Genomic DNA, 27443 nt, shown 5'->3' with positions numbered 1-27443 from the left:
AGATTATCAAATTGAAAGTTCAAATAATCTAAAAAAATCATAATCTAACCCAAAAAAATCGAATAATTACGATCAAGATTCATAAAGTACGTCATATACGAACCGATGGTTAATACACAACCAAAACTGAAACCATACCTATAGATGTATAGTAAACACAGACATACTGATGGTTAATACACAAAAGCAAACTGAAACCAAACCAAAAGCCAACAAAAATGAAACTAAAAATATCAGATCTAGTAACGAAATGAACATAAAACATGATTTTATAACTAGACCTGAACTATTTTCATCAAAAACCACTGGTACATCATATACGTACTGATGATTAATATACAAAATCAAACTAAAAACAAATCAAATACCAACAAAATGAAATTAAAATATCAAATCTAATCAAGCATGAAGACCAGAAAACATAATCAAACATCAATTTATTAATGATTAGATCAACTTGCCAAAAGCTCCATATAAAAAATCGATCTTGGATTCGTGAATAGATCAAGACCTTATAAAAATCTTCATCACTAGAAATTTTTCATAATACACAAGCGAGAGAGGATGAAGAAAATGAATTGGATTTCATCAAAATCCAGCAGCAACAGTGAGAGGAAAGAGAAAAGAAAAAACAAATTTGGAAAAAATAATCAATCCCGTGTTTATATATTTGTTTCACTAAAGGTTAATTTGGGTATTATAAATATGTACAACAATAGTCTCGCATGTGTCTAATACCTGGGAATAAAATTTTGGGTCCAATATTTTTTTCTTCTTTAAAACTATGGACCTCCGGTTACTGGGTTTTAATGGGTGGACCTGCCACTAACTAATACCACTGTAATAGTACCAATAGGTAATTCCTACAAAATAAAAGAAAATAAAAAGTATTTTTCCACGTGTATGGATAAAATACAATAAGCTCTGGGCGTAGTTTTATTCACCTACCTTCACAACTAAATGCGTATCTCTTCTACTTTACTGTAGTGGGTGGTTCAAAACACAATTTTTTTCTTCCAAAACGTGTCTAACCCAGGTCCCACTCTTCAATTTATGATGTATACGTGGAGTACTTATATGCCGTACTAATCCCACCGTTCGGTTTTTAACTTACAAAACAGTGAAAACCAACTCCAACTCCAACTCTCCAGGTTATATGACTTCTCCCCACTTTTCTTTTACCCAATTTCATTACCTGTTTCAAAAACATCAGAATCTTTTGTTCTCATCATTATGGAATTTATTTGAACTTTGTTGTGTGCTGTAATTTCCGGTTTCATTTCTGTTGGGTGTAATTTTGTTTTTTCAGTTTTGCTGAATTCATGGATGCAGTGAGATATGTCCACAGTTGCATCTTTAACACCCCTAATCGCACAAAGAAAGTGATGAGAACTGTTCCCTGAAAATGGCAATCGACATCCCCGGTTACATTTAGGCACAACTACATCTATCAAACAAGCAATCACAGGAAGATTGTACGAAATAGTGTGACCGGACCAGAATTTGGAATACCTTCAGACTCAACTACAGCTGAGTTTGTAACAAAGCTAATTCAGTTAAACAAAGAGAAAATGTAAAAACAAAGATGGGATGCAGCCATGCAAGTAGAAAAGATTCGCGCATCAAAAACGAAAGGAATAATACATCAAAGGTATTTTTTAAAGATTGTATTGTTGTTTCTGACCATATCTTACTTTGGTTTAGGCTATTGAAATTTGAAAGTCTGTGGCTGATTTTTCAGACAAAAAAAACGGAGTGCGGCGAACAACAACTAATGGTTTGTTCTTGGACACAAATTATCCATGTTTATCTACATATGGCGAGGTATGATAATTCATTGGCACACAGTTAGTTCAACAATACCTAATTCTTAGTGTCTCACACTTTTTAATTGCTGTAACATATGGATCGGGACTTGGATTACGCGGTAAGAAAATCCAATAATCATATTTTTAGATGTCCTGCGCTTAGCTTTCTGACTATCATATTAACGGAAACTCTCGACTTCACAAGATTAAACATTTAGCAAGGAATGGTGTTCTGATTGACTTCCATGATATGAAGGTTTGTTCATTTTATTTTTTCTATCGGTTTATTTTATTTTATTTTCCATGAAATGTAATCTACTTTCCATGATTTGACGATAACAGCCGATTGAGGACCGGCTGATTGTGACTGATTTGGGGAAGAAAAAATACGTTGCTACTCCAGAGGTAAACGATATCACATTTTCAAACATTTTTACCGGTTCAAACATTCTTATTGGCAAATGAGAGAATTTATCTTAGTTTGCACTATGGGCCTGAGTGGAAACAAAAGCATAAGCTACTACTCATATCATTCCCATTAATTTTAGTAGAAAGGCCGGCAAGTGACAGACCGCATTTATCTTAGTTTTCACTATGGTCTTCAATGGAAACAAAAACATAAGGTAGCTCATATCATTATTATTTTCTGCATATGTGAAGCAAATTTGCTAATTCAGTGTATGGTATTCTCATATTGTTGTTCGTGCCCCTCATTGGATACACATGCTGCTTATAAACACTTTCATATTCGCAAACGTGGTGAAGAAAATGTACACTTAAAAACCTGAGAAATGTGCACCAAGTCAACATTGAGCTTTCTAATTTTTAATGCAATATTGAGAAATTTACCTGTAAAAGCTGTTGTGGAAGCATTTGAACTTGATTGTTGTAACTCTACTTTGTAAATAAATTTTAGTACAATGTTGACTTTTTTTTTAACATATAATTTATTATCAATATTTCTTTTTACATACATTCCGTCGCAGTCACTTGAACTTAACTTAATCGGGCTTGGGATCCAAAAAATCCAGGTAACACGTATACTTAGTACTAAAGAAAATACTAATAAAAAATGCGGCTCCAAGGTTTCACTCATAACGGAAGATCTAAATTAAATTAGTAGGGAAAAATACTCAGGTTTGGATGTCCATAGTCGCGATAATATTGATTTGGAATTGCAAATGAACACGTTTATAAAAAATGAAGCAACACAATTGCAGATTAAGGAGATTCCCTTAAAATTAATAATTTATAATGAGAAATTGGTAGCTGTTTGTTTACCAAACTACAGAAAATTGGTAGGTGTTTGTTTGCCAAAATACATAATGGTTTTTAGTAAAGGTGGTTCCAACATATAAATAAACGGTTATTATTTGAAATCCAAACCATAACTATGGTCACCCATTACGTTGCCATTTTTTTTACTTTCTTTCCCCACTATGCTTTCCCCACTATGCAACAGTTACTAGTGGGGCTAACTTACACTGATCTTCTATAAATGGAATGGTTTATCGCACTCAAAAATTAATTCAAGAATACAGAAGATAGCCAAAGAAGATATAACATGTGAGCAGAAGATAACTTAGCTATCGGATCCTTCCATGGTCCATCAGTTCATTTTATTCTGCAACAGTTTTGATTCTCTTTTATTTTTTTTGTATACTGAACTTATTCATATTTTCTTATGTCTGATCATAACCATATATGTGCAATTAATTTTTTTTGCACAGGTTATAGTATTCTTTGCTTTCTTCGTTCAAAATAGTTTTTTAGGTTCAAAATTGAAAACATTACTAATCCAAAAAAACAGTATCATAGTTTTGTGTGCTTGGGAAAACTTAAATTTTATTTTGTGGGTCACTGTTATTTACGAAACTTTGAAGGACTTCGCACAAAGGGACCTTATTTTGATCAAATGGTGCGATGCTATACATTTTGATCAAATGGGAGAATACTGTGGACAATTGTGAACTTCGCACATAATCGTTTCAGTTTAACCAATAACCAAGCACTTATGATTGCTTTTATAAGTATCCAGTGAATTAGGGTCGGGATGCATATCTTTGGTCTTATTTGAAGTAAGACGTTAGCAACACTTACCGGATATTTCATGCAGGAACGATCAAGCGGCAACGGTTAATGAAAATCCCCGGGAAATTCACATAGCTGCCCAAGTAAATGTATGCATAATCTATACATTTTTAATCTGTACAGTTAAAGTTTAAAATTTTACTGATATTATATATCGACAGAGAGCGTCGTTAGCACAGCGGCAACGACGTGCAAGAGAACGAGCAGAAAATGCAGCGAGAGCCACCATCGTTGTAGATGTACGTGTTTCAGTGAGCTTGGTCTTAATGATATTTAATATTTGTCCAACAATTTTTTTGATCCACCTTTTCATTAAGACTTTACCTGGATATTTATTATGATTACGTGCCTGAAATATTGGTCAATATTTCAATCAACTGCCGATCCAATTTCAAAACTTGCTTCAGTGAACTGAAATCTAATCAATAAACTAATAACCCAGTTAACCTGAAGATTATACATGCATCTCTTCCAATATAAATCGTCGATATACTTTTTTTTCCACCATCGCATACATGACACACACAAAATGGAAAATTATCAGGATAGAATTGCTCCTACACGAAGGTCAGTTGGCCAACAGAGGCGTCGCATGAGAGAATTGAAAAATGATACACAAATGGTTAATGAAGATTCTCATCGCACTGAGGTACAACAACAGAGCGATAGATTACCACCACAAGTAGCACTTCATATACAAACTCAACAACCACAACGCTGCTTCACGGAATCAAAACAGTTGCAAAATGATACGGAAAGAGAAGCACGACAACGTTTACTAAAGGGTAAAGAAAAAGCTATTTATGTCGAGGTGGGTACATGCACCATATCTGTGGAAATTATTCTCAAATTGAAAGCTACATTTTTTACATCTCCTGATTAAATTGTCGGAAATTTAGAATCATAATTCGAAACGGATGCGTCCTGAAAATATCATTATTAGAGAGAGGGAGGGAGGATCATATGCGCCTCATGATACTGATTCTGACGAAGAGGTATATGTTTTTTTATTTTTTATTTTTTTTGTTTGAAGCATATGAATAGGTATATGTAGTAGATCATAAAAGACTTCAATTTTTTTAGCTTATATGAAACTACATTTCTAGGTTTCAAATAAGTCCGTAAATGCTTATAAATTTCATATGCAGTCAACATTTTTACCTAGAAGAAGTGATATTGTGCCCGACATAACCTTACAACGGACACTTTTAGTTGGTACCACATTCTCAGCTCAAAACATTCCAATGTAAGAATCTAAATCTTCTCTAACAATTTTCACCTGGGGGCATGAGTATAGGTATATTGTTTTACATAATGTAACGCATGTGCAGGCCCTCAGTTACTGTTGAAGAAGAAAATGTTGATTATGATAGTGATGAAGTAGATTACGGCGATGACGACATACATTCCCAAAATACAACCATGAACCAGATCCCGACTCTTCACACCAATATACGTCATTTTCTGGGACAAATGGATGTTGAGTGCGCCATTGCGAGGCATTGCACTGGATGGCGGAAAAACTAACAAGTTCATCTTTGATAAACCCGAAATTTGGTATGTGCTGTCTTCAAGGAAAAGTTCGGCTTCCTTTACTGCGTGAGCCTCCAAGACCCTTAAGAGAATTATTTGAAGGCAATGACGCAAGATCAACTTCTTTCCGTAATTATATCAGAGAGTATAATGCAGCTAACGCATATACCAGCCTTGGATGCAAATTGGATGAAAGAATTTTGAAAGGAAGAGGTCCAAGACCTTTTGCAATACATGGGGAACTAAGACATTTGACAGGAGGAATTCTGCCACTGCCTGGGAATGAGAGACATGCGGTTTACTCACAACTATACATCTATGATCCTGATTTTGCATTGTTTGTTCGTGGAGAACGAAATCCTAATTTAAATGTGGATGTCCTTCAAACAATTCAGGATACTATGCTCCAATTTAATGTTTTCTATACCAAGTATCGCCAAGCCTATACAATATTGGATCAAATGAGTCATGCAGACCCAAATTTCCGAGTTTCCCTTCAGTACAACAAATCAACTGATGTAAGACGTTATAATCTACCGGTAGCGGAAGAGATTGTGGTTATCGTACCAGAAAAAACTTATAAACAGACTGGGCCGCGAGATATTATATTGCATTTGAGAGAAAATAACGGGCTACAACAAATTTCGGAGTGTCATCCAGCATACTTTCCTTTACATTATGTTTTGCTCTTTCCTTTTGGAGAGCTTGGATGGTCACCAACATTAAGGCACTGGGATGCGGCCGTGAATACCTATACGAATACCAAATTATCTCAAATAGAGTATTATAGTTACCGCATATTTGAACGTCGTTCAGATTATTCCACCATATTAAGAGCCGGAAAACTATTTCAAGAATTTTTGGTTGATGCATGGTCCGCTACATAACATAGTAAACTTGCATGGCTCAGATTCCACCAACCGACTTTGCGTTCGGATTGTTACAGTTGCATCGCAAATATGACAAATGATGATTTGAATCCGGGGGATAGAGGTAATCCTTTTATTTTACCATCTTCACATACTGGGAGCGGAAGGCATATGCATGAGATATATCAGGATTCAATGGCGATTACACGTTTTCATCACCATCCCGATATTTTTCTTACAATGACAGCTAATCCTAATTGGACGGAAAAAAGAAATGCACTTTTTCCACGTCAAACTGCACTTGATCGTCCTGATCTGGTGGCTCGCGTTTTTGAGCTTAAAAGAAAAGCTCTAATGAAAGAAATACAGGAAAAAAAGGTTTTCGGTACAGTTTTTGCCCATGTTTATACCATCGAGTTTCAGAAACGAGGATTACCGCACATGCATTGTCTTATATTTTTGAAAGATTCCGAAAAAATTCGTACGTCAGACATGGTTGATAAATTTGTTTCCTCTGAATTTCCGGATGAGAAAAATGACCCCATACTATTTGACACGGTCAGCAAGTGTATGGTTCACGGTTCATGTGGAGATCGAGATCCGGGTGCACCGTGTATGGCAAAAGGAAAATGTACCAAAGGATATCCAAATAATTACACAGACACAACAACTTTGGATGAGGGTGGGTATCCAAGTTATCGTGGGCGTTGGGATGGAAGATAAGTAACGGTCAGAAATAACAAAAAAACATATAATATTGATGATGTTCCCTATAATCCACATCTATCAAGAATGTTCAATTGCCACATCAATGTGGAAATATGTGCGGGCATAAGAGCGGTTAAATATATTAACAAATATTTTCAAAGGTGGTGATCGAACTACGATGGTATTGGGAGAACATGACGAGATTCAACAGTACATTGATGCGAGGTACATTGGAGCAGCCGAGGCAGTATGGCGTTTATTGGAGTACCAGTTACATGAAGAGAATCCGGGTGTACAGCGGTTATCCGTGCATCTACCAAATAAGAAACGAGTTGTGTATAATTCAAAGCGATCAATGAGCTATGTTATACAAACAGCACAGAAACATAAGACCACTTTGATGGGTTATTTTGAGTATTATGCTAAAAATCCAACAGCTCCGGCCTATACTTATCAAGAGTTCCCGCAGCACTTTGTATGGAAAAAAGAAACTAAAGAGTGGAAAATCAGACAACAAGGTTTTTCAATTGGAAGAATGTATTTTGTTAGCCATAATGCTAGCGAGTTGTACTACTTACGTATGTTACTCACAAATGTAAGAGGTGCCCAGTCTTTTGACGGGTTAAGGACTGTAACTAATGGAGAAGCGTGCACGGTCCATGATACGTTCAAAGAGGCATGCATTGCACTGGGAATATTAGAAAATTATAGAGAATCGGAAAAATGCCTTCAAGAAGCGGTGGTTATGCAAACTGGAAATCAGCTGAGGAAACTGTTCTGCATTATCCTATCAGAATGCAATCCAACAAAACCGGAGCTTTTATGGGCGAAATATGGAATGAACATATGTGATGATCTTCAACATAGATTACGATCGATGTTTAATATCCCAAATCCAAGTGATGAACATGCTATGGATTACGGATTATACCTGTTGGATCAACTACTTCGACAATCTGGAAAAAAACTAGAGAACTATAAGTCAATGCCACAACCAAGACATGATTGAGGTCAAATAGTGGGTAACAGATATATTTGGGACCATCGACAACTTCAATTTGCAGTAAGGGAATCTGTGCTCAATACGGATATTCATAGATTGAATGGCGAACAACGGACGACGTACAATACAATAGTGGATTCTGTGAATAACCGCGATGGTCGAATGTTTTTTCTGAATGGAAGTGCGGGTACGGGGAAAACTTTTTTGTACAACACAATAGCAAGAAGTTGTCGCAGAGATGGAAACATAGTTTTGACTGTTGCTTCATCGGGTATTGCTTCATTACTTCTTGATGGAGGTCGCACAGCCCATTCGACTTTTAAGATACCATTTAATGTCTAAGAAGATAGTAATATTGGGATTAGTAAGGACTCCGAGTACGCCCAACTACTTAAAGAAGTCAGATTGGTCATATGGGATGAAGTTTCAATGCAACATAGATTTTGTATGGAGGCGGTTGACCGTCTACTACGAGATATTCGTAGTGATGACAGACATTTTGGAGGTGTAACAATTGTTTTGGGTGGAGATTTTCGACAGACTTTACCGATGGTCTCGAACGCAGGTCGTGAACAAACTGTTGGAGCATTTATAAGAAGTTCATTTCTTTGGGATTATATTAATGTCTTGACACTAAACCAAAATATGCGATTGGAACAACAACCAGAAAATTTGGAATTTGCTAACTTCTTACTAGAGGTAATAAACCAACTATATCTTTTTAACGTTTATACAAAGTAAAAATATACATATCGTAGGTGTAATTATTTTAATTTTGTTTCGTTCATATGGTAGATCGGGACGAACCCTAAAGAAGTTGTTAACCTACCATCGACAATGAACAAATGTCAAAACATACATGAGATGATATCTTCAGTGTACCCGCTCCTGGGAAAGGATAGACCAATGTCAACAGAATACTTAACCGAGAGAATTATTTTATCTCCACGTAATGAAGATGTCCATAAGATTAATCTGGAGGCATTAGGAAATTTGCAGGGTGAGGCTTATACATATCTTGCTGCTGACAAGATGATTCGGGATGACCACGGAAGGGATTCAAGGTTCACAACCGAAATTCTCAACAATTTGAATCCACCAGGATCACCTCCATTTAAGCTAGACATTAAAGTTGAATGTCTTGTTATGTTATTGAGAAATCTTGCACCAAAAGAAGGTATGTGTAATGGTACTAGACTGGTGGTCACGAGGTGTGGACGATATGTGATTGAAGCTAAAATCATAACAAGGGAAAAGGCTGGTGAGATAGTATTCATCCCAAGAATAACTTTTCAACCTTCACCTTCGGAGCTAGACATACAAATGGAAAGACGCCAGTTTCCCATACGTGTTGCATATGCAATGACGATTAACAAATCACAGGGACAATCAGTGAAGTATGTGGGCATCGATTTACGCACACAATATTTAGCCATGGTCAACTTTATGTGGCATTGTCTAGGTGTACTGTTGTTAGAAGAATAATTTTATTGATGTCAAATGAGTCGAATGAGTGTTTTAATCTGGAAACCAAAAATGCAGTGTATCCTGAAATTTTATTGTAATATCAAATTACTTCCTACTTCTTAAATATTTCATAGTATGATACATGTAATTTTTAGTATTGTTTAATATTTCATATTATCAACAATATTCCACCAGCCAAATGGAATTGGATAAGACAAAACGTGATCGACTCATTAAGTCCAAAGCACCGAAGGCGCACGAGAGATTGAGCCCAGGCCGAAGGCCTGGGTGATACCCTAGTGATATTATATAACAGGCCTTCTCAGGACGAAACTCTAAAATACATTATGTCCTCTCTGCAACTTTGTTTATTTATTTACAGTGACACTATTTTTGCAGCTCAAAACAACAACGTTATTGCAAATCGTTGGAGCTGGTAAGCAAGCACAATGTTGATTTCCTTCAATTTAGTCTTTGTCGACTGATTTTAGGATCAGGGTTCAATTTGATGTTTGAGGTTTTAGTTAGGGTTTAAAGTCATATCAAGGCTTAAACCCTAACCAATATGTATGATGCGTTCATGGTTGCAATTTTTTTTTCATACTCGATAGATGTTGAATTGTGATTTTATAACTACCATCTCTTTAATTGCAAGCCTAATTTTTTTTTCCTGTAAAAATTTATGTTTTCCGATTGAAATTCATGGTTATACTATTGTTTAGTGGTGAATAATATTAAGCAATTGTTGGGTTTTCTTGTTGCTTGTAGTTAATTTATCTGTGGGTGCAAAATGATTTCTGCTATCTCTTGGGTACCCAAGGGAATTGCCAAGGTTATTCCAGCTGAGGTTGATCCACCCACTAAAGAGGAAATTGATGAGATACTGAGAAGTGGTACCTTAAACAGAAGGTAACTTAAACTTAGTATGAATTATTATGTAAATTTTTCTTTACAGAGTCGGAATTATTGCATGCCTTTTGGTTCTAAAGATTACATATTATCATTTAGGGAGGACTCAGATAATGAAAACGATGGAGAAATGGATGTTCATGGTGCTGCTAAAGGAGATGCTTGTGAGGCTGCTGCCGAGGTAAAACAACCTAGAAGCGGTACTAGTTTTGGCATAATGAAGAAATGTACGTTGGTTGATGCTGCTAAAGGAGTTGCTGATGAGATATCCCAAGCATTAGCTGCTGCAGAGGCACTTGGGAGAAAACAACCTGGAAGCATAGTTTTGGTACTAAAGATATGACTGATGCCCTCAAGGAGCTTGACATGGAGAATTATGATGAAGAGGATGATGGTAACTTTTATATATTTCAGTCCATTTTTCATACAGTTTTCTTCTTTGTTTTCGAATGAGGAGAGCAGCTCATTGTTGAGACTGTATATATAATAATAATAAATTTTCAGGTGATATCTTCTGTTGAAGTGGATTTCCTTTTCGAATGTATAACACAAATATTTTTTTTTATTCTCAGGCATTGAAATATTTAGTACTGCAATTGGGGATAGATACTATCCAAGTAATGCGATGGATCCTTATCTGAAGAAGGATGTAAGCTCGATGGTGTCCCAATGTCATTGCATCTTATATAAATAGTGTAGAGAGTCTTAAGTGTATGCTCTTGGCAGGATGAGGATGAGGATGATGACGAAGAAATTGAGGATATGACCATAAAACCATCAGATGCTGTTATTGTTTGTGCGCGTACCGATGACGAAGTTAGCCAACTCCAGGCATGTAACTGTGTGTGGATTAAACTTCCACTCTTAACCATATTCTAGGATATTATGTTTCTACCTGGAATTGATTTAAGTATATGGGCGAATGTATAGTCCATTGTGACTGAGAATTTTTTTCTGATTTTTCCTGTCATAAGTTTTAGTGCGCATGATTGCAGGTTTGTGTTCTGGAGGAGTTAGAAGATGGTGAGCTTAACTTCTACTCTCATCATGATATAATCCTTTCGGCTCTTCCGCTCTGCACTGCGCGGATTGATTGGGGCATTAATGGTGGAGATAAAGGTGAGCAGAAGATCACTCTCTCTTTTGAATAGTTTGCTTGCGAATAAACATAAGTTTATTAAAGCTTTGATCTGTCTTTGCAAGAAATTGCTTTGTTAGCTTAGTAAGCAAATAGACATGCAAATATTTTCTTTTATTTAATTCTCGTAAACACATTTTTTCATTTCTTCTCGTCTCATCTTTATATTTGCAGGAAACTATATAGCCGTAGGCACATTGGATCTAGCTATCGAAATTTGGGATCTCAACCTTGTACGTAGAAATCTTATTTGTTCATGATTACTTTTAATGGAATTCAATCTTTGAGTTCGTTAGTAGTTTCCTTCTTCAGCATTGTTTGGAACTTGAGTACCAGACTAGTTCTATAACATTTCACGCAACTAAACCTTTCTTTTATACAGATTGATGAAATCCAGCCATTTCTGGCACTGGGTGGTGTTGCCAAGAAAAGAAAGAAGGTATATCATCCGTATTTCTTTGTCTAGCTCTCCTTCTTAAATCGTTCTCCTATTACCCTGTGACCGATGTAACTGCGTCACATGGACATGCGTTTTGGTTCTCTGTTTCCTTCTATTATTTTATTTTTTTTGGCTTTTTGCATGTTACTGCTACCTCCTGTTGTGGCCTTTTTTACTAGGTGTTGAGGTTTTCTTATAGCAAAACAGTTGCTCTTGTCCATGTTTTCAACGACATTATCGTGTTAACAACTCTCTCACACCCACACCAACAACTTTTAAGATATTAAAAAGGAAATGAAGCTGAATTCGTCTCCCAAACTTTCCGACTTAAGCAGAAAATATAGAAAACAGGAAGTCCATTGAAGCTGATCCATGTGGAGCAAGGTCTCGTTCATTATGAGTCACTGGAATTTTTGTTTTAACTGGGATCATCCAGATGAGCTAGGAAATCTTGTGAATATTGACTGGGAGGACTTTTACGTTTTCAAAGAGATCATATATCAAAAGGACTGTTTACCATGTTGTGATATTTCAGTTACTTGTAAACTGTTGAAGCTGTATTGCTTTCTGTAATATTAAGGATTCTAAGCTTATACACTTGGCGCTATCTTCTGTTTCGGCTTCAAATATCTGTCTTCAGAGTTACAGAGTTGAGCTTAGGCATTTGATGTTTCTTGAAATGGTTCTTAGTTCTTACCAATGTAGAGTACTTTGTTTTCTTTCAGACTGCCAAATATAAGAAGGGGGTTAGTCATACAGATTCTGTGCTTGGTCTTGATTGGAACAAGAAACTTAAGTAAGCTTCAAAATTTTGGGACATAATAGTTTTTGTTTCATTACTATTGGTATGGCTGATGTTGCTTTTGGTTTTTCATACTCTTTTAAATTCATTAGGTATCTTGCCAGTGCAAGCGCTGACAAGTCTGTCAAGGTTTGGGATTTTGAGACAGAAATGTCGCGCGACAGTAAACCACCATACTGACAAGGTACTGCATATTCTCAATATTGGTACTTTACTTTGAGAAAATTCTTGCATCATGCTCTTGATTTATTATTTCAATTTCTCCTTAATCCTGTTTCAGGTTCAAGCTGTTGCATGGAATGCCCACTCGCCAAATTTTCTTCTTAGTGGATCGTTTGATCGCTCAGTCATCTTGGTAATGCTGATACCACCACACCTTGTTTCCTAGTTTAGTAGTGAGGTTCGGAGTTATGCATTAGATATGTGCATGCTAGGAACATTTTGAATTTTCAGACTGTTCCTACCTCACGATGGAAGGCCCAGTACATGTTTCTTACCAGAGACAAAGTGTTTTAAGCTGCGATTACCTGTCCGTAGCATTCAAACATCATACTATGTGGTCTTCAAGAGCTACCAGTTGCACTTAATTTGTAACACTTGTTATATGTGTGCAACAAAGTGCTAGTGCTGTTAGGGTGCAATGCTAGGAACATTTTGAATTTTCAGACTGTTCCTACCTCACGATGGAAGGCCCAGTACATGTTTCTTACCAGAGACAAAGTGTTTGAAGCTGCGATTACCTGTCCGTAGCATTCAAACATCATACTATGTGGTCTTCAAGAGCTACCAGTTGCACTTAATTTGTTACACTTGTTATATGTGTGCAACAAAGTGCTAGTGCTGTTAGGGGTGCAATATCGATGTGTCTGATACATGGTCGACAATACATGTAAGAAGTTTAAAAGACGTAGTTCTAAAAATGTATGCAGATCTGTCAATTTTCTTATGACTGAGATTTACTTGGTTAGACAGAAAATCGTTGCATATGTTAACATCCTGAATTTTCTGTATGTTTTAATTAATTTCTATATTATTATGTTTCGTTTGTCCCAATAGTTCGATCTTATAGCAGCCGTTTTGAAGAGATCTCATGTCATTTGGCTTTCTACAACATGCAGGTAGACGAGAGAAATCCTTCACGTGTGTGTACTAAATCTATAGTTACTGCAGATGTAGAGTGCTTAGCATGGAACCCACATGATCAGCACTCGTGTTTGGTGAGTTCATATAATATTTTTTATCTCGAAAGGTTGTTTGCCTTCCTATGTATTTTAGTATTTGTGAAAAGTGGTACCCTCACTGGTTAGTTATCGGCTCCAAAGAAAACAAAGACAACTTTAAATTTTAATTTTTAAGTTGCTACGTAATGGAAGTTTATAAGTTGGATCAATGGGTCAGAAGTAACATGCTCATAGGGATAAACAATATCTATTAAAGTAAACTTATTTTTATTCTGAAATATGTCAATATGAAAATTGCGAAATTTGTTAGCAATGCTGTATCAAAATCAGTCTTTAAATTTTATTCTTTCAGGTCAGTCTCGAAGATGGTACTGTTCAAGGCTTTGATGTCCGAGTTGCTTCATCTGACCCTGCTGCTGCACGTTTGGAGCCAACTTTCACTCTTCAGGCTCATGATAAGCCTGTTACCTCGATTTCGTATTGTCCAACTGCTCCTAAGGTATGCATCTGTTTTCTCTCAAAACATTTGTAAATTGTGAATTGATCTATATAAAGACAGACCTAATTTGCAATTCGTCGTGTTTATGTAGCTACTGGCTACAGGCTCGACCGATAAAATGGTAATTCCTTTAACCTAGATCCCCTGTAAGGATTTTTCTTGTCTCTCTACTTGTTATCATAACAATTTGCTTCTTGGTTTCAAGGTGAAACTCTGGGATTTATCAAACAATCAGCCGTCATGTGTCGCATCTAAAAATCTTAAAGCTGTAAGCAACAGTATAGATCTCCTTTGTAAATTCTTTGAATTTTCAGTTATTTGTTTTGCTGAGGCAGTTAATGGACGTGGAAAATTGCGAGTTCTTGTGACTTTTCTAAAAATTGATTTTTAATAAGGTGTATGTATTGTGTCACTAGGGAGCTGTATTTTCAACATCCTTTTCTGAAGATTGTCCTTTCTTGCTAGCCGTAGGAGGCTCCAAAGGAGACCTACAAGTGAGTAGAGTGAATTTTTACAATTACATCTGCTACTATTATTCAGGTTTCAAAAATATTTTTGACGACGTGTATACTCTTGAATTTTCTTAATTAATTAATACATGTATTTGGCAGATATGGGACACATTAACCGAAAACGAAGTTGCTCGAAGATTCGGGAAATACAGTTATAGGAAACCTCCTCCACATGAGTGAAGTGGTTGTGTCTTGCGACAGTACTTCCAAGAGCTCCATCAAAGTCTGTCTACATAATTATTCTGCATAAACTGCATAAATATATCTTTTGTTTTGTGTACTCGGTATAAGCTTATTTCTAATGTTATAGTTGGGCTAAATGTAACAGAATCTGTAGAGGCAAATCCATGACTTATTTAGTTTGTTGCAATTTTACTTTCTGGTAGGAAATCTTTACGGGTGAGGTTGGTGAAAGTCACCCGAAAACTTCTAGCATGCTTGGCTATATCTGTTGTGTTTTAAAACCATGGGTCGTTTCTTTCCTTGATATACCCGCATTAGTTCGAGTCTTGCTGAAGATCTATACCGTCTATGTGTTGCTATCGTGTTAGATATTGTAAGATAAGGGACCGTCAATGGATCCTCTCTCTTAAAACAACATAACTAGACATGATGGCTCTTACCTCCATTGTCCTCCTCATTCACAACTTTTGTACTAGCTAGGGAACTTTTTTTCTTCTTGGAGAAGCTAGAACTAGGCATTTGAGAGAATTATCACCAGGAAATAATTTAACCCTCCATTCTCTCATGCTGTTGCGATGCATCATATAAAAAAGGGAAAATGGGGATATGTCCCAAAATCGATCGCCATTTTGGGGATGCCAAAGTAACGATTTCCGTCAAGGAACCGCTAAATAGTCAATTTATCGTAAATGTGTCTGAACTTTCTTCTAATTTCTTCGAGATTTTTTCTATCTGAATATGTTCCTAAACCTTGTAAAGGTGTTAGTATATCGTATATCTGTCTTTTAATTCGCATGTGTGATCCCAATTGTGTGCGGATGTTGACTACTTAGAGCATCTCCAACAGAGAGTGAGAGTCTTTTTCTTTTTGACATATAGGATTTTAAACCTCCATTTAGATTGAGTCCATCTCCATAGGTCCTACAAAGTTGGAAGGGTGTCAAAATAAATATGAAGGTCTTAGAGAAAATCTTATTTAGTCTTAGGGAATGACCTCCATGTCATCTTTTTGACTGTTTTTTTAATTATGATTATTAACTAAATTTTTCTAAACCAATAGGAAAAAAAGAAATCATTTTTATCTTTATCCAAAAACCAAATCCTAAAACTAACACCACACACTACTGGAGATGGTTCATGAGAAAAACATTACTCTTTTTGTTACATGTATATAACCCCACAAATAAGGATCTAAATAAAAATTCCACATAGGAATTAGTAGTACCCATTGTTGGAGATGCACTTAACGATTTTGGATGGAATTTTGGACGGCTGGAGCATATTGCCGAAAACTGGAATCCTGGGGCATTTCCCTAATATTCCCTAAAAAAAAAAAGCTTAATAACATACACTATATAGGCGTATGACTAATTGTTCGTAATTTTGCACTTACTTTTGAACAAGGGAAGTGTATGAGCAAGCTGAATGTGGAGGCCTGCAACTAGCTATGGAATGGGCAGAGGGATTGGAATACCTTACGCATGTTTTGAACTAGATGCACAGACGATAGTAGATGCATTCAACGGTAGCTTGGGAGAATCAATCCATAATCCTGGATATTAAAATTATGTTTTTTTGTTTTTTTTTTGAAAGAAGGATCCATGATATTATTGAACATGAACTTGTTTGGGGTAAGGGGTCCCAATTGAATCATTCGTTACAACTGCACTGTGGAAGGCTGGGCATGTATGTTCTCATATATTTGTAGAAATGTTGTTGTTGTTATTTCTTGCTTGTAGTTGTTTGTTTGTTGCATGGTTTGCCAATCCATCTGCCGCCTGGTTCTCCTCTCTATACGTGTGTGTGATCACGTATTGTCCTACTTGGTGAAGATGGTTGCGTATCTCTTGTAGCATAGATTGAATGATCCACGGGGTTTTTGATAGGTGTCTAAACCACCATGATTTCATATGTATTGTTTATGCTTTCTTTGCAATTTTTCTTGTAAAATATGTATCTTATGTTTACTTTTGAGTATTTAGGTATTTTGGAGTCAATTGGAGCAAAAGAAGAAGAAAATTTCCATTTGGAGCGTAAAAGCAAAACGATCAATTCCCGACGAATGATATTTGGAGCAGGTTAGGTTGCGCAAGGAGGAGGTGAAAAATGAACTGTCAGTTTCCCATAACTGACAATTGAATCGAATAATTAAGCCGTCGGTTATCTGAGACCGACAAGCCATGTTAGAGCTGATTAGCCTTTAACCACCACAGCTGGGTACCCCCTTGTCTACCTCACCTGGGTCCCTGTTCAGAGGAGACAATAATTTCTCAATCATTTTCATACTGAAATTCAGAGGAGGCGCGGCTGAGAGCAACTGCAGTGGTGCGATCAAAATCAAAGATCAAAGATCAAAAAAAAGACCAAATTTTGGGTTTAGTCCGTGTTGTGACGCAACGGTACATGATTAAAATTTCGTCAGGCGGACTTTAAAAGTCCGCCACATTTTTTTTTCGTAAAATTTCATCAGGCGGACTTCAAAAGTCCGCCCCATTTTTTGTAACTTTCATCAGGCGGACTTTAAAAGTCCGCCCCATTAAAATTTCATCAGGCGGACTTTAAAAGTCCGCCCCATTTTTGGTAACTTTCATCAGGCGGACTTTAAAAGTCCGCCTCATTCTTTTTCTTTTTTATTTAATTTGAATTTTCATCGGGCGTAATTTAAATCTCCGCCCGTTAACAAGCGTACTTTAAATTTACGCCCAGCAACAAGCGTACTTTAAATTTACGCCCGACTATATTAGAATTTGGGATTTGATCTTTACTCCGTCCCACTGTGTTACGATCTCATCCCAAATTTTTGGTTATACTCGCCCACTGTGGATGCTCTGAGTGTTGTCTGAGAGTTAGAGAAATGGAAAAATTCATGAGTAACTGCATCCGAGAGAAGATGGATCTGAGGCCGTGAAGGAGATGGGTCTTGTAGGTAGAATCTGAGAGTTTACTGATGCTGTTAATTGAAGAAGGAAATTAGGGTTTAGAGTTGTATTTGCAATTGATATGTGAAGATGAATTTCAGGTCGAAATCAGTGAAGATGATGTACTTCCGTTGATTGGTGGCTCCTCAGATGGGAAGTTTAATGTGATTTGAATTGAAGAAGGAGAAGAAGAACTAAATCCGAACCTGATATTGATGATTGTTGCTGTTCAGAAGATGGGTCTATGGTGGATGGATTAGATGAGGTTTGAACAACAGATTTGATGCCGAGAGAAGATAAATTGAAGGGTTTGGCTACATCTGAAATCAAGAAGGAAATACAGATGGGGTTGTTTATGGAATTGAAATCTGATTCAGATGGAGATGGATTTGTGGTGTTTCTGAGATGGCCATAGAATTTGAAGCTGTATGAATCTCAGGAAGAACATTGAAGCACCAATGGAGAGATTAAAGTTCTGTGGCAGAATCAGTTGCATTGCAATTGCAATTGCAGTGAACAAGGAGGAAGACATGGAAAGCTGAAGCTGCATTTAGAGTTTGCTGCTGCACTGAATTGAGCAGAGTATAAATGTATGTTTAGGACAGGTTTTAAGATCAAGATGAGCTGGTGGAGTTCTAAAACTGCAAAGCAAGAGGGAGATGGAGTGATGGTTATGAGCTGCAGTTGAAGGCACTGGTTATGGAGCATATGAAGAGCTTAAATGGAATTGGAAGAGCTGTGAATATATGAAGTACAGGTGATAGCAGTGATTGCAGGTCAGCTGAATGGGACGGAGTTGCTGCCATGTTCAATACAGGGAAGATTGAGAAGCTAGACTGGATGCAGTGACTGGTGCAGGAGGAATAAGTAATCGACTGATATATTGACTAGGATGAGTCAGTGCAGATGAATGTGGGACTGCAGTTAAGATGAGCTGAAATTTGTGTTGCTGGTGTTTGTTCTGAGTTGCTCCAAGTTTGAGTTCAAGATGCAGGGTTAGGTGAATGGTCTGAGTTGATTGCAGTCAAGTTGAGCTGAAAAAGGACCAAGAATGGAAGCTCTGGTGATGCAACAGGAAGAAGCTGAGACTGGTGGAGATTTGGGAATGAGGCAGCGGTGCTGCAGCTGAGAAGAATGGGGAGATGCTGCAATGCTGAGTGGACATCTGGAGGTGCTGTTGCAGTTGTTGCCCAGGTTGGACAGTAGAAGAGATGGCTGGGATTGGAAGATGTTTTCCTTGCGGAATAAAATGGAGTGTTTGTGCCGTGAATACTCTGCTGCTGCGGTGATGGTCTACATGGGTTTATGCAATGAGTGATTACTCTGGTGGTGATGCTGCTGGCAGGGATTGGCAGGATGTAGTGATGCTGAGAAGGCTCGAGTTGCAGCTGAAGTGAAGTCGTGAAGCTGCAGTTCAACTGAAGTTAGAGCAGGTGCAGTTTAAGCTGGTAATTGCTACAACATAGTGGTATATAAGGCTGTGCAGTTGTGTGACAAGATGCAGCTGGAGATGTTGGTACAGGGTAGTGCAGCTGCTACTGAACATGATGGAGATTATGAAATGGGTTTGCTGTCAAGAACAAGATGGTGTTGCTGTTGCAGTTGATACATGGATTTGATTCTGGTAATGAGGTTCGATTTGAACGGGTTTCATGATGGTGTTTGCTGCCGATAAACAAAGGGGTTGGAACTGAAGTCTTTGTGATCTTAAGGATGGAGTTTAAGATGGCTGGTGGATTGAATGGTTGCAGTGGCTTCTAGTAATGCTGCAATGCAATGAAGTGTTAGATGGTATTGGAAGCTGGGTATTGCAACAGCTCAGTGGAATTGTGCTGATCATTTGCAGTTAGCTTGAGTTTGCGGTGGGAGTTGTGCTGATCAATTGGATGAGCTGCGAATTGGAAGAGGAAAAGGATTTGGTGCTGTGTATGATACATTGCAGCTTGACATTAACTGGAACTGCAGTATTTGAATGATCTGTGAATGCATGAATGTTGTGTGTACGAATTGCAATGCAGGAAGTTGATTGGCACTGGAGCTGCTGTCATATGCATTACAGGGGCGAATGCAGCTTGTTGCAAGGTATCCGATGGCTGATTTTGAGGAGTATGATGGCGCTGGTATGTGCAAGAAATTGCAGAAGGAAACATTGTTGGTGCTAGAGTGTGGTGATCTGAACTGAGTGCAAGCAGTGAATGGAGCAACAGAAGGGTTATGGCCTGGTACAGATGAAGCTAGCCATGTCTTGTTGGTGCCCGAATAGCTTCTCAGTTTCACAAAACTGACAGGATATAAAGTAATGGACATGTAGGGTTATGTTTTAAAGGGTAAGGCTAATGGGCTCTGATATGTGGGCTTGTCTTTGTAGCAAAAGCAACTAATTCTATGCGATTGGAGATGGCTGAGATTTAGAAACCGGAAAAGGGAGGATAGTAATAATAGTATAAAAGGAAGACTTGCATATCTCTACAGGGATATTATCTCTTCTGCTACTTTTTGTTCTAGGATTTATAAACATGATAGGTTTTATCTTCCTTCTTGTTATGAACTTTTTAGATATGAGTACCTGGTTTTTATCATTGGTTTAAGAAATAAGTTGGATTTCCAAATATGGGTTTTATGCAATGAATTAGTTTTGTCTCCATATAATCGATTATGATTCACTATTTATATTGTTAAATGATTTGAATGCTAGTTTGATCGAGTCGCGAATCGGTTGAGTTTGTTTTCATCTCTATTGCTAGATTAGGATATGTTGTACGTAAAAGTCATAAATTCCTGATTACAAGTAGCACAATTGTGAATATTGCTTGTAGTGATACATCATAATAGTCACATGTGAGTCATAATCTTTGTTAAATCGGATTAGTGCTTTTACACGTTCGATTACTTTGATTGGCCTGATTTCATAAAACTTAATGCATCTAGGGAATTAAACTTGATTAGTACTCTTACACGTTAGGTTGTTCACTAAGATATAATTCATATTCGCATCTTTTAATGTGTTTGTTGATGACAAGAGGAGATTTGCGGGATATACTTGCGATCAAGATATCCTAGGGTCTTTGATAAAAGAGAGATTAAATATCAATTCTAATTATTGTTAAAAAGCATGTTTGTGAATGAAGATGAATCCTTAACCAATATATGCTCTATTTGATTTGCTTGTTTATTTCTTTATTTGCTTTTACTTTATCTTAATTTATAAAAATCAGAAAACTCCTCCATTTGTTTATATAAGAAACCGAAACATATTGACAACCTAGTCCTCTCTGCGGGAACGATCCTTTCTTACCCTTGCTATATTATATATTTTGAGTAGTGAGAAAGTGTAATTTATTTTTGATGCCTACGACAGCGATCAGATTTTGGTGCCGCTGCCGGGGAGGCAGCGGTTGTCACTTGTCTTTGGTTTCTTATTTTTTTTTTAGTTTTGTTTCTTATTTTTGTTTTGGTTTTTCTTATTTTCTGGTCCTTAACATAATTTTGAGAACTCTTGTTTCAGGTACCAATTTCTATGGATGAAGCATATTGGAACAATGGATACGGTTTTCAACAACCTCAACACTATGACAATTGCGCACCATCTATGGGATACAATCAAAACCAATTTATTGTCTATGATGCATATCCTAGACAACCTTACGGTGATTTTCATATATACCAACAACAACCTTGTAGTGGGTATGTAAGTCAAGCACCACGGTGGATAATTCTACTTCTAATTGGCTTCATTCGAGTTGTATGCAAATTATAAATGGATTACAAGACATGCAACAAAGACTAAACCAACTTGACCGTGATAGAGAGAACGTCGCACAAACCAATTTCTGCAACACTTTTTCTTAACCGACTCCAGATCGTAGTTATGATCATTCACCCATTCAAAGGGAAAAGTTATGGGAAAGACAACCTATTATAGCCAATGGTGGTAAACGTGTGAATGTCAAGAAACTTTCACAGAAATTATACAAGTTGGAAGATGATGGAACCTCGGAAGAGTTGTCGATGAAATTAGTAGGACCATTCTGAAAAAGCGTGCGGTCTAACAACACCACCCAATATTTCGCTTAACAATCTGTATGGACAAACTCGAATATCCTTTTAAGAGAATCAACAAGACTCAGTCAATTAAAAGTATATCTATGAGTTAGATTATCTCAATCTCTCGATTTGATCTATACTCAAGCAAATAGAAATCTTCAAGTCTTTATCAAATACTTAGAGAGATAACTTGGATGGTACCAAAGACCAATATCCAAGTTACAATCAATTTAAATCAACAACCAAAAGGTCGGATATTCTAATTGATTGAAAAACGCACAACCTGTGATATTTCAATTATATAACAAAATATAATGCGGAATATAAATAACACAGACACCATAATTTTGTTAACGAGGAAACCGCAAATGCAAAAAAAACCCGGGACCTAGTCCAGATTGAATACACACTGTATTAAGCCGCTACAAACACTAGACTACTAAAAACTAACTTCGGTCTGGACTGTAGTTGAACCCCAATCAATCTCACACTGATCCAAGGTACATTTATGCTCCCTACGTCTCTGATCCCAGCAGGATACTACGCACTTGATTCCCTTAGCTGATCTCACCCACAATTAAGAGTTGCTTCAACCCTAAATCGAAGACTTTAATAAAGAAATCTGTCTCACACATAAAAGTCTATTGTTATAGATAAATCCTTCTCCCACGAATATACGTATGAGTTTTGTTCCGTCTTTTGATAAAATCAAGGTGAACATGAACCAATTGATAATCCGGTCTTATATTCCCGAAGAACAGCCTAGAGTTATCAATCACCTCACAATAAACTTAATCGACTAGCGAAACAAGTTATTGCGGAATCACAAACGATGAGACGAAGATGTTTGTGATTACTTTTTATCTTTCCTATCAGAGATAGAAATCTCAATCCAATTATTTCAATTGTACTCGTACGATAGAAACAACAAGATCAGATCACATAACTACGAGAAAGTAATATCGGTTTGGCTTCACAATTCCAATGAAGTCTTTAAGTTGTTAACCCGGTTTGAGAAAAGAAAACCATAGGTTAAAGGAGAATCAACTCTAGCGTACAACTAGTATCACACGTAAGGTATGGGGATTAGGTTTCCCAGTTGCTATAGTTCTCCCTTATATAGTCTTTCAAATCAGGGTTTGCAATCAATGTTAGCTTAGTAGCAAAGCATTCAATATTCACCGTTAGATGAAAACCTGATTAGATTCAAGCTAATATTTATCAACCGTTAGATCGAAAACATAACTTGTTATACACACATGCAATGCACTTTCTAGGTTCGTGTAACCATACCCAAACTTGTACATTAGTTGGTCCAACAATAGTTAAACAAATGGTTAGCCATATGATTACTTTCATATCAACCATATTCTTCTTCACCATAACTAGTTCAAATGACTCAAATGAACTAGTTAGAGAGTTGTTCAATTGCTTAGATCTTATGTAACTTCACAGGACACAATTGAAGCAAAAACGATTTGATTCACTTGAATCGATTCATGAACTTTATAGCCGCGGTTTGCAAAAGTATTCCTTAATCAATAAAGATGTGTTCAAGAACAATCGTTTTTAGACATAACCTACTCAATTTAGCGGACTGGGTTCGCGGACTTAAGTTCCCGGAAGGAGTTCATAAACTCCAGCAGAAATTCTCGGGTTTGAGAACTTCGCCAGTTCGCGGACTGATCTTGCTGAGTGAGTTTCCAAACTCTAGCAGATATTCTCGGACGAGAACCTCCGCATTTCGCGGACTGAGTTCGCAAACTGTGCAAACAATTCCGGTTCTCTTGATCAACAAAGTTCGCAAACTTTGGTTCAAGGAATAGGACTTATACATATATGTGTTTCCACAATAATGTTTATATAGTCTAAACTCTCATTTCAATCATTGAAACATTCTCAGAGGACGTTATATATTTGTTATTCACAAACCATTTTTCGTCAGAGCAATTTTCAGAGTGATTGAAACATATCATGATTTTCGTCACTAGGTAAAGATGAACTTGGTTAAAGCGAAATCTTACCAACACATATTTCGAGAAATAGATAGGCGAGATAAACTCGGCTCGAAATAAAAAATGTATATAATCTAAGCCTATATAGCAAAACGACTTTTGTCTCAAAATAGGAGATAGAGTAGATAGACTTTTGAGTGATAGATAAGTTCAAGTCTTCACATACCTTTTAGTTGATGAAGATCCACCGGTTCTTTGAGTAGTCCTTCGTCTTGTATAATGATTGCCATTGAGTTCTTGAGCTCAACTACACTTTCTATCCTAGTCCGAGACCTTAGCTATAGTAGACTAGAAATCAAGACTTATAGTTTTGATCACTAACATTGACAAACATGCTTAAGATAGAAACACATGCGATTTCGACCGAGCAATGCTCTAACACATTCGTATGGAACTTAAACGACGTCGTGATAAAGGTTGGGAAACTGATGACGATTCTTATTACGGTGAGTCTGAAAATGAAGACGAAGATGATTGTGTTGAAAAGGACCAACCTTTGGAGATATTTGACAATACTAGTGTAGTTGATTCAACTCTTGATCTTTATAATGATCAAGCACCTATTCAAAAGGTACATGAGTATGATGAAACTAGTGTTTTCAATAATTTCCTTCCAAGAAGGCTTGAGTCTACCAAAGAGGAGTATGTTGAGAATGGAACCGATTTAACCAATATTGTGGAAGACCCAATTGAGATTGCAAAGGATTGTAATGAAAATGTTGCTTCCGAGATTTTGGTTAAGGCAGAAGATTGGTTGCAAGGTTTGATAGAGGACCACGATATACAAGAGGTGAATAATTCACTTGAATTTTTCAAGGATGAAGAGGATTCCGTAATACAAGAGATTGTGCAAGGTTTGTCTAACCCTTTGCCTATTGTTTATTCTCATTAAACTCTTATTGGTTTGAATGTATGTGCTTCGAAAACATTGTTAAATGACTTTGTTTCTCGATTTCCTCCATTAGAGATACTTGATTCTCTTACTATGCAGGTTTTGGAACAAGGCGTTTCTGTTTTATATTACTAATATTTGTCTGAAGCTAGTGTTTGCAAAACAGATGCCATGGGTGGATCCCCAACTTTTCCGACTATTGATGTATGGAGAATTCGTCTTGCAAGTCGGGATGACGACTTTAAACCAAGCGCTAAATGGAAGGCAACCCGCTGGTTTTGTGTATCTATCTCTATATTTTTTTTTAAGTCTTTTACCTTTATTTTCTTATTTTGGATATTTTCATATCAAACAATTTTGAATAAACACTAGCCTTTCTAAGTAGATGGAATTTTTCTTAACAATGAGGTATATATATTGGCTGAGTTGGGATGAGATGCTAACTAAATAGCTTGTTTAGTGTTTATCCTCTATTTTTCAGAAGTAGCTATGAGTTGGAGTATTCAGTTTTTTTTTGTTACGCATATTATCTTCTTATTTTATGTATCATGTTATGAATTTCCTATCTTGAACTTTACTTTGAATGACTAAATTTTACATTGAGGACAATGTAAAGTTGAAGTGCGGGGGAGTGTTCTCGTATAGAGTTTTTAGCCTTGTTGGTTTTCCCTTGTGTTGATAAAAAAATGAAAAAAAAAGAAGATGATAAACTCCTAAGTCTAGAAACTTGTGCCTTACAGTAATGGAAATATCATGGTTGTAGGAGTTGAGGAACCCATTGGTAGAGTCTATTCATATGAAAACAAACAAAATATAAAAATAAATAACATGTTAGTTGTCACCATATTTCGGAGTCGTCAGCATATCACGTTCCATTTTTATTTTTCCATATTTATCAATTGTTTCTCTAAGTGATTTGGTGGGGCACCAGCATCGAATTGTTATCACTTGAGTTACTACAAAAAAAAAGTTGACACTTGGATATCAATATGTGTGTGTTCTCCCTGTCTCCGTCGCCTAAACAAGCGTGGAATACAGGATCCATGGGAATTACCATGTAATCTGCTGACAAGAATCATGCGCTTGGATCCAAAAGATCCAATCATGTTGTCGTTTTGAAAAAAATAATATTATTATTGTGTTGAATAAAATCGATCACTGGTTCCCTTGTATATGCCAGTGAATTGATCTAGAGTTAAGTTTGTCGACCGCTGGTTCCCTTGTATATGCCAGCTGTGTTGATATTAGAATTCAGACCAGTAGCTAAGTCCAATAGGATTTTTAGGTTTTTTTTGGCAGTGACCTTCAAACAGATATGGGAAACACCATTCAACTTAGTCAACATTCCGCCACCATCTACTTTCTGTATCCATTTTCTTAATCTTTTCATGTGATTGTGGTTTATTAGATTCCGAGTATTGTGGTTGTGTTTAACTTTTCGAATGAAACTATATCACTAATGTATGCATTGGATATGAAAGTGGGTACTTCCTCTTGTAATCATTGATAGTATGCCAATTAATAAAAATATTTAGTGCTATTCTTAAATTTTCACAGGTGGCTGGAGTTAGAAATATAGGTTTTGTAGGTATACCTCTTGTAAACCTTCACGAGACTAAAACTTGTCCACTAGGGACACCTAGGGGGTTCAAAGGCTTGTATACATGCTAAGTGTGACCGCAGCCTCGATGACACGGAGTTGTATGCATATTTTAGAATTTATTTTGTCTGATTTGCTCGAGCACTAGCAAAGTCTAAGTGTGGAGGAATTTAGTAGGTGTCTAAAACACCATGATTTCATATGTATTGTTTATGCTTTCTTTGTTATTTCTCTTGTAAAATATGTATCTTATGTTTACTTTTGAGTATTTAGGTACTTTGGAGTCAATTGGAGCAAAAGAAGAAGACTCCATTTGGAGCGTAAAAGCAAAAAGGTCAATTCCCAGGCGAGTGATATTTGGAGCAGGGTAGGTTGCGCAAGGAGGAGGTGAAAAATGAACTATCAGTTTCCCATAACTAACAGTTGAATCGAATAATCAAGTCGTCGGTTATCTGAGACCGACAAGCCATGTTTGAGCTGATTAGCCTTTAACCACCACAGCTGGGTACCCCTTATCTACCTCACCTGGGTCCCTGTAGCTATTCTGGTTACTACCAAAACCCTGAGAAAACTGAGACAATAATTTCTCAATCATTTTCATATTGAATTCAGAGGAGGCGCGGCTGAGTGTTGTCTGAGAGTTAGAGAAATGGAAAAATTCATGAGTAACTGCAGCCGAGAGAAGATGGATCTGAGGCCGTGAAGGAGATGGGTTTTGTAGGTAGAATCTGAGAGTTTACTGATGCTGTTAATTGAAGAAGGAAATTAGGGTTTAGAGTTGTATTTGCAATTGATCTGTGAAGATGAATTTCAGGTCGAAATCAGTGAAGAC

At 36.8% G+C, this 27443-nt stretch overlaps 3 protein-coding genes and 1 pseudogene across 3 annotated transcripts; all 4 read left to right on the top strand.

Annotated features, from left to right (window-relative positions):
- Positions 1-4428: 4428 nt before the first annotated feature.
- Positions 4429-6319, top strand: LOC113334013. The gene is made up of 5 exons (XM_026580365.1): positions 4429-4710; positions 4799-4894; positions 5048-5145; positions 5231-5355; positions 5475-6319. The coding sequence occupies exons 1-5, from the start codon at positions 4429-4431 to the stop codon at positions 6317-6319; spliced, it is 1446 nt and encodes a 481-aa protein (XP_026436150.1).
- A 72-nt stretch (positions 6320-6391) lies between these two features.
- LOC113334012 lies at positions 6392-7024 on the top strand. The gene has a single exon (XM_026580363.1). It carries the CDS (start codon positions 6392-6394, stop codon positions 7022-7024), a length of 633 nt encoding a protein of 210 aa, XP_026436148.1.
- Positions 7025-8459: 1435 nt separating this feature from the next.
- LOC113334011 (ATP-dependent DNA helicase PIF7-like) lies at positions 8460-9497 on the top strand. The gene is made up of 2 exons (XM_026580362.1): positions 8460-8711; positions 8808-9497. Exons 1-2 carry the CDS (start codon positions 8460-8462, stop codon positions 9495-9497), a joined length of 942 nt encoding a protein of 313 aa, XP_026436147.1.
- A 338-nt stretch (positions 9498-9835) lies between these two features.
- Positions 9836-15424, top strand: LOC113334152 (annotated as a pseudogene).
- The last annotated feature ends 12019 nt before the right edge of the window (positions 15425-27443 follow it).

The sequence above is a fragment of the Papaver somniferum genome, unplaced genomic scaffold (genome assembly GCF_003573695.1).
Source record: "Papaver somniferum cultivar HN1 unplaced genomic scaffold, ASM357369v1 unplaced-scaffold_135, whole genome shotgun sequence".
Lineage (NCBI taxonomy): Eukaryota > Viridiplantae > Streptophyta > Magnoliopsida > Ranunculales > Papaveraceae > Papaver > Papaver somniferum.
The sequence above is the reverse complement of the archived record's forward strand: the minus strand, read 5'-3'. Positions and strand labels throughout refer to the sequence as shown.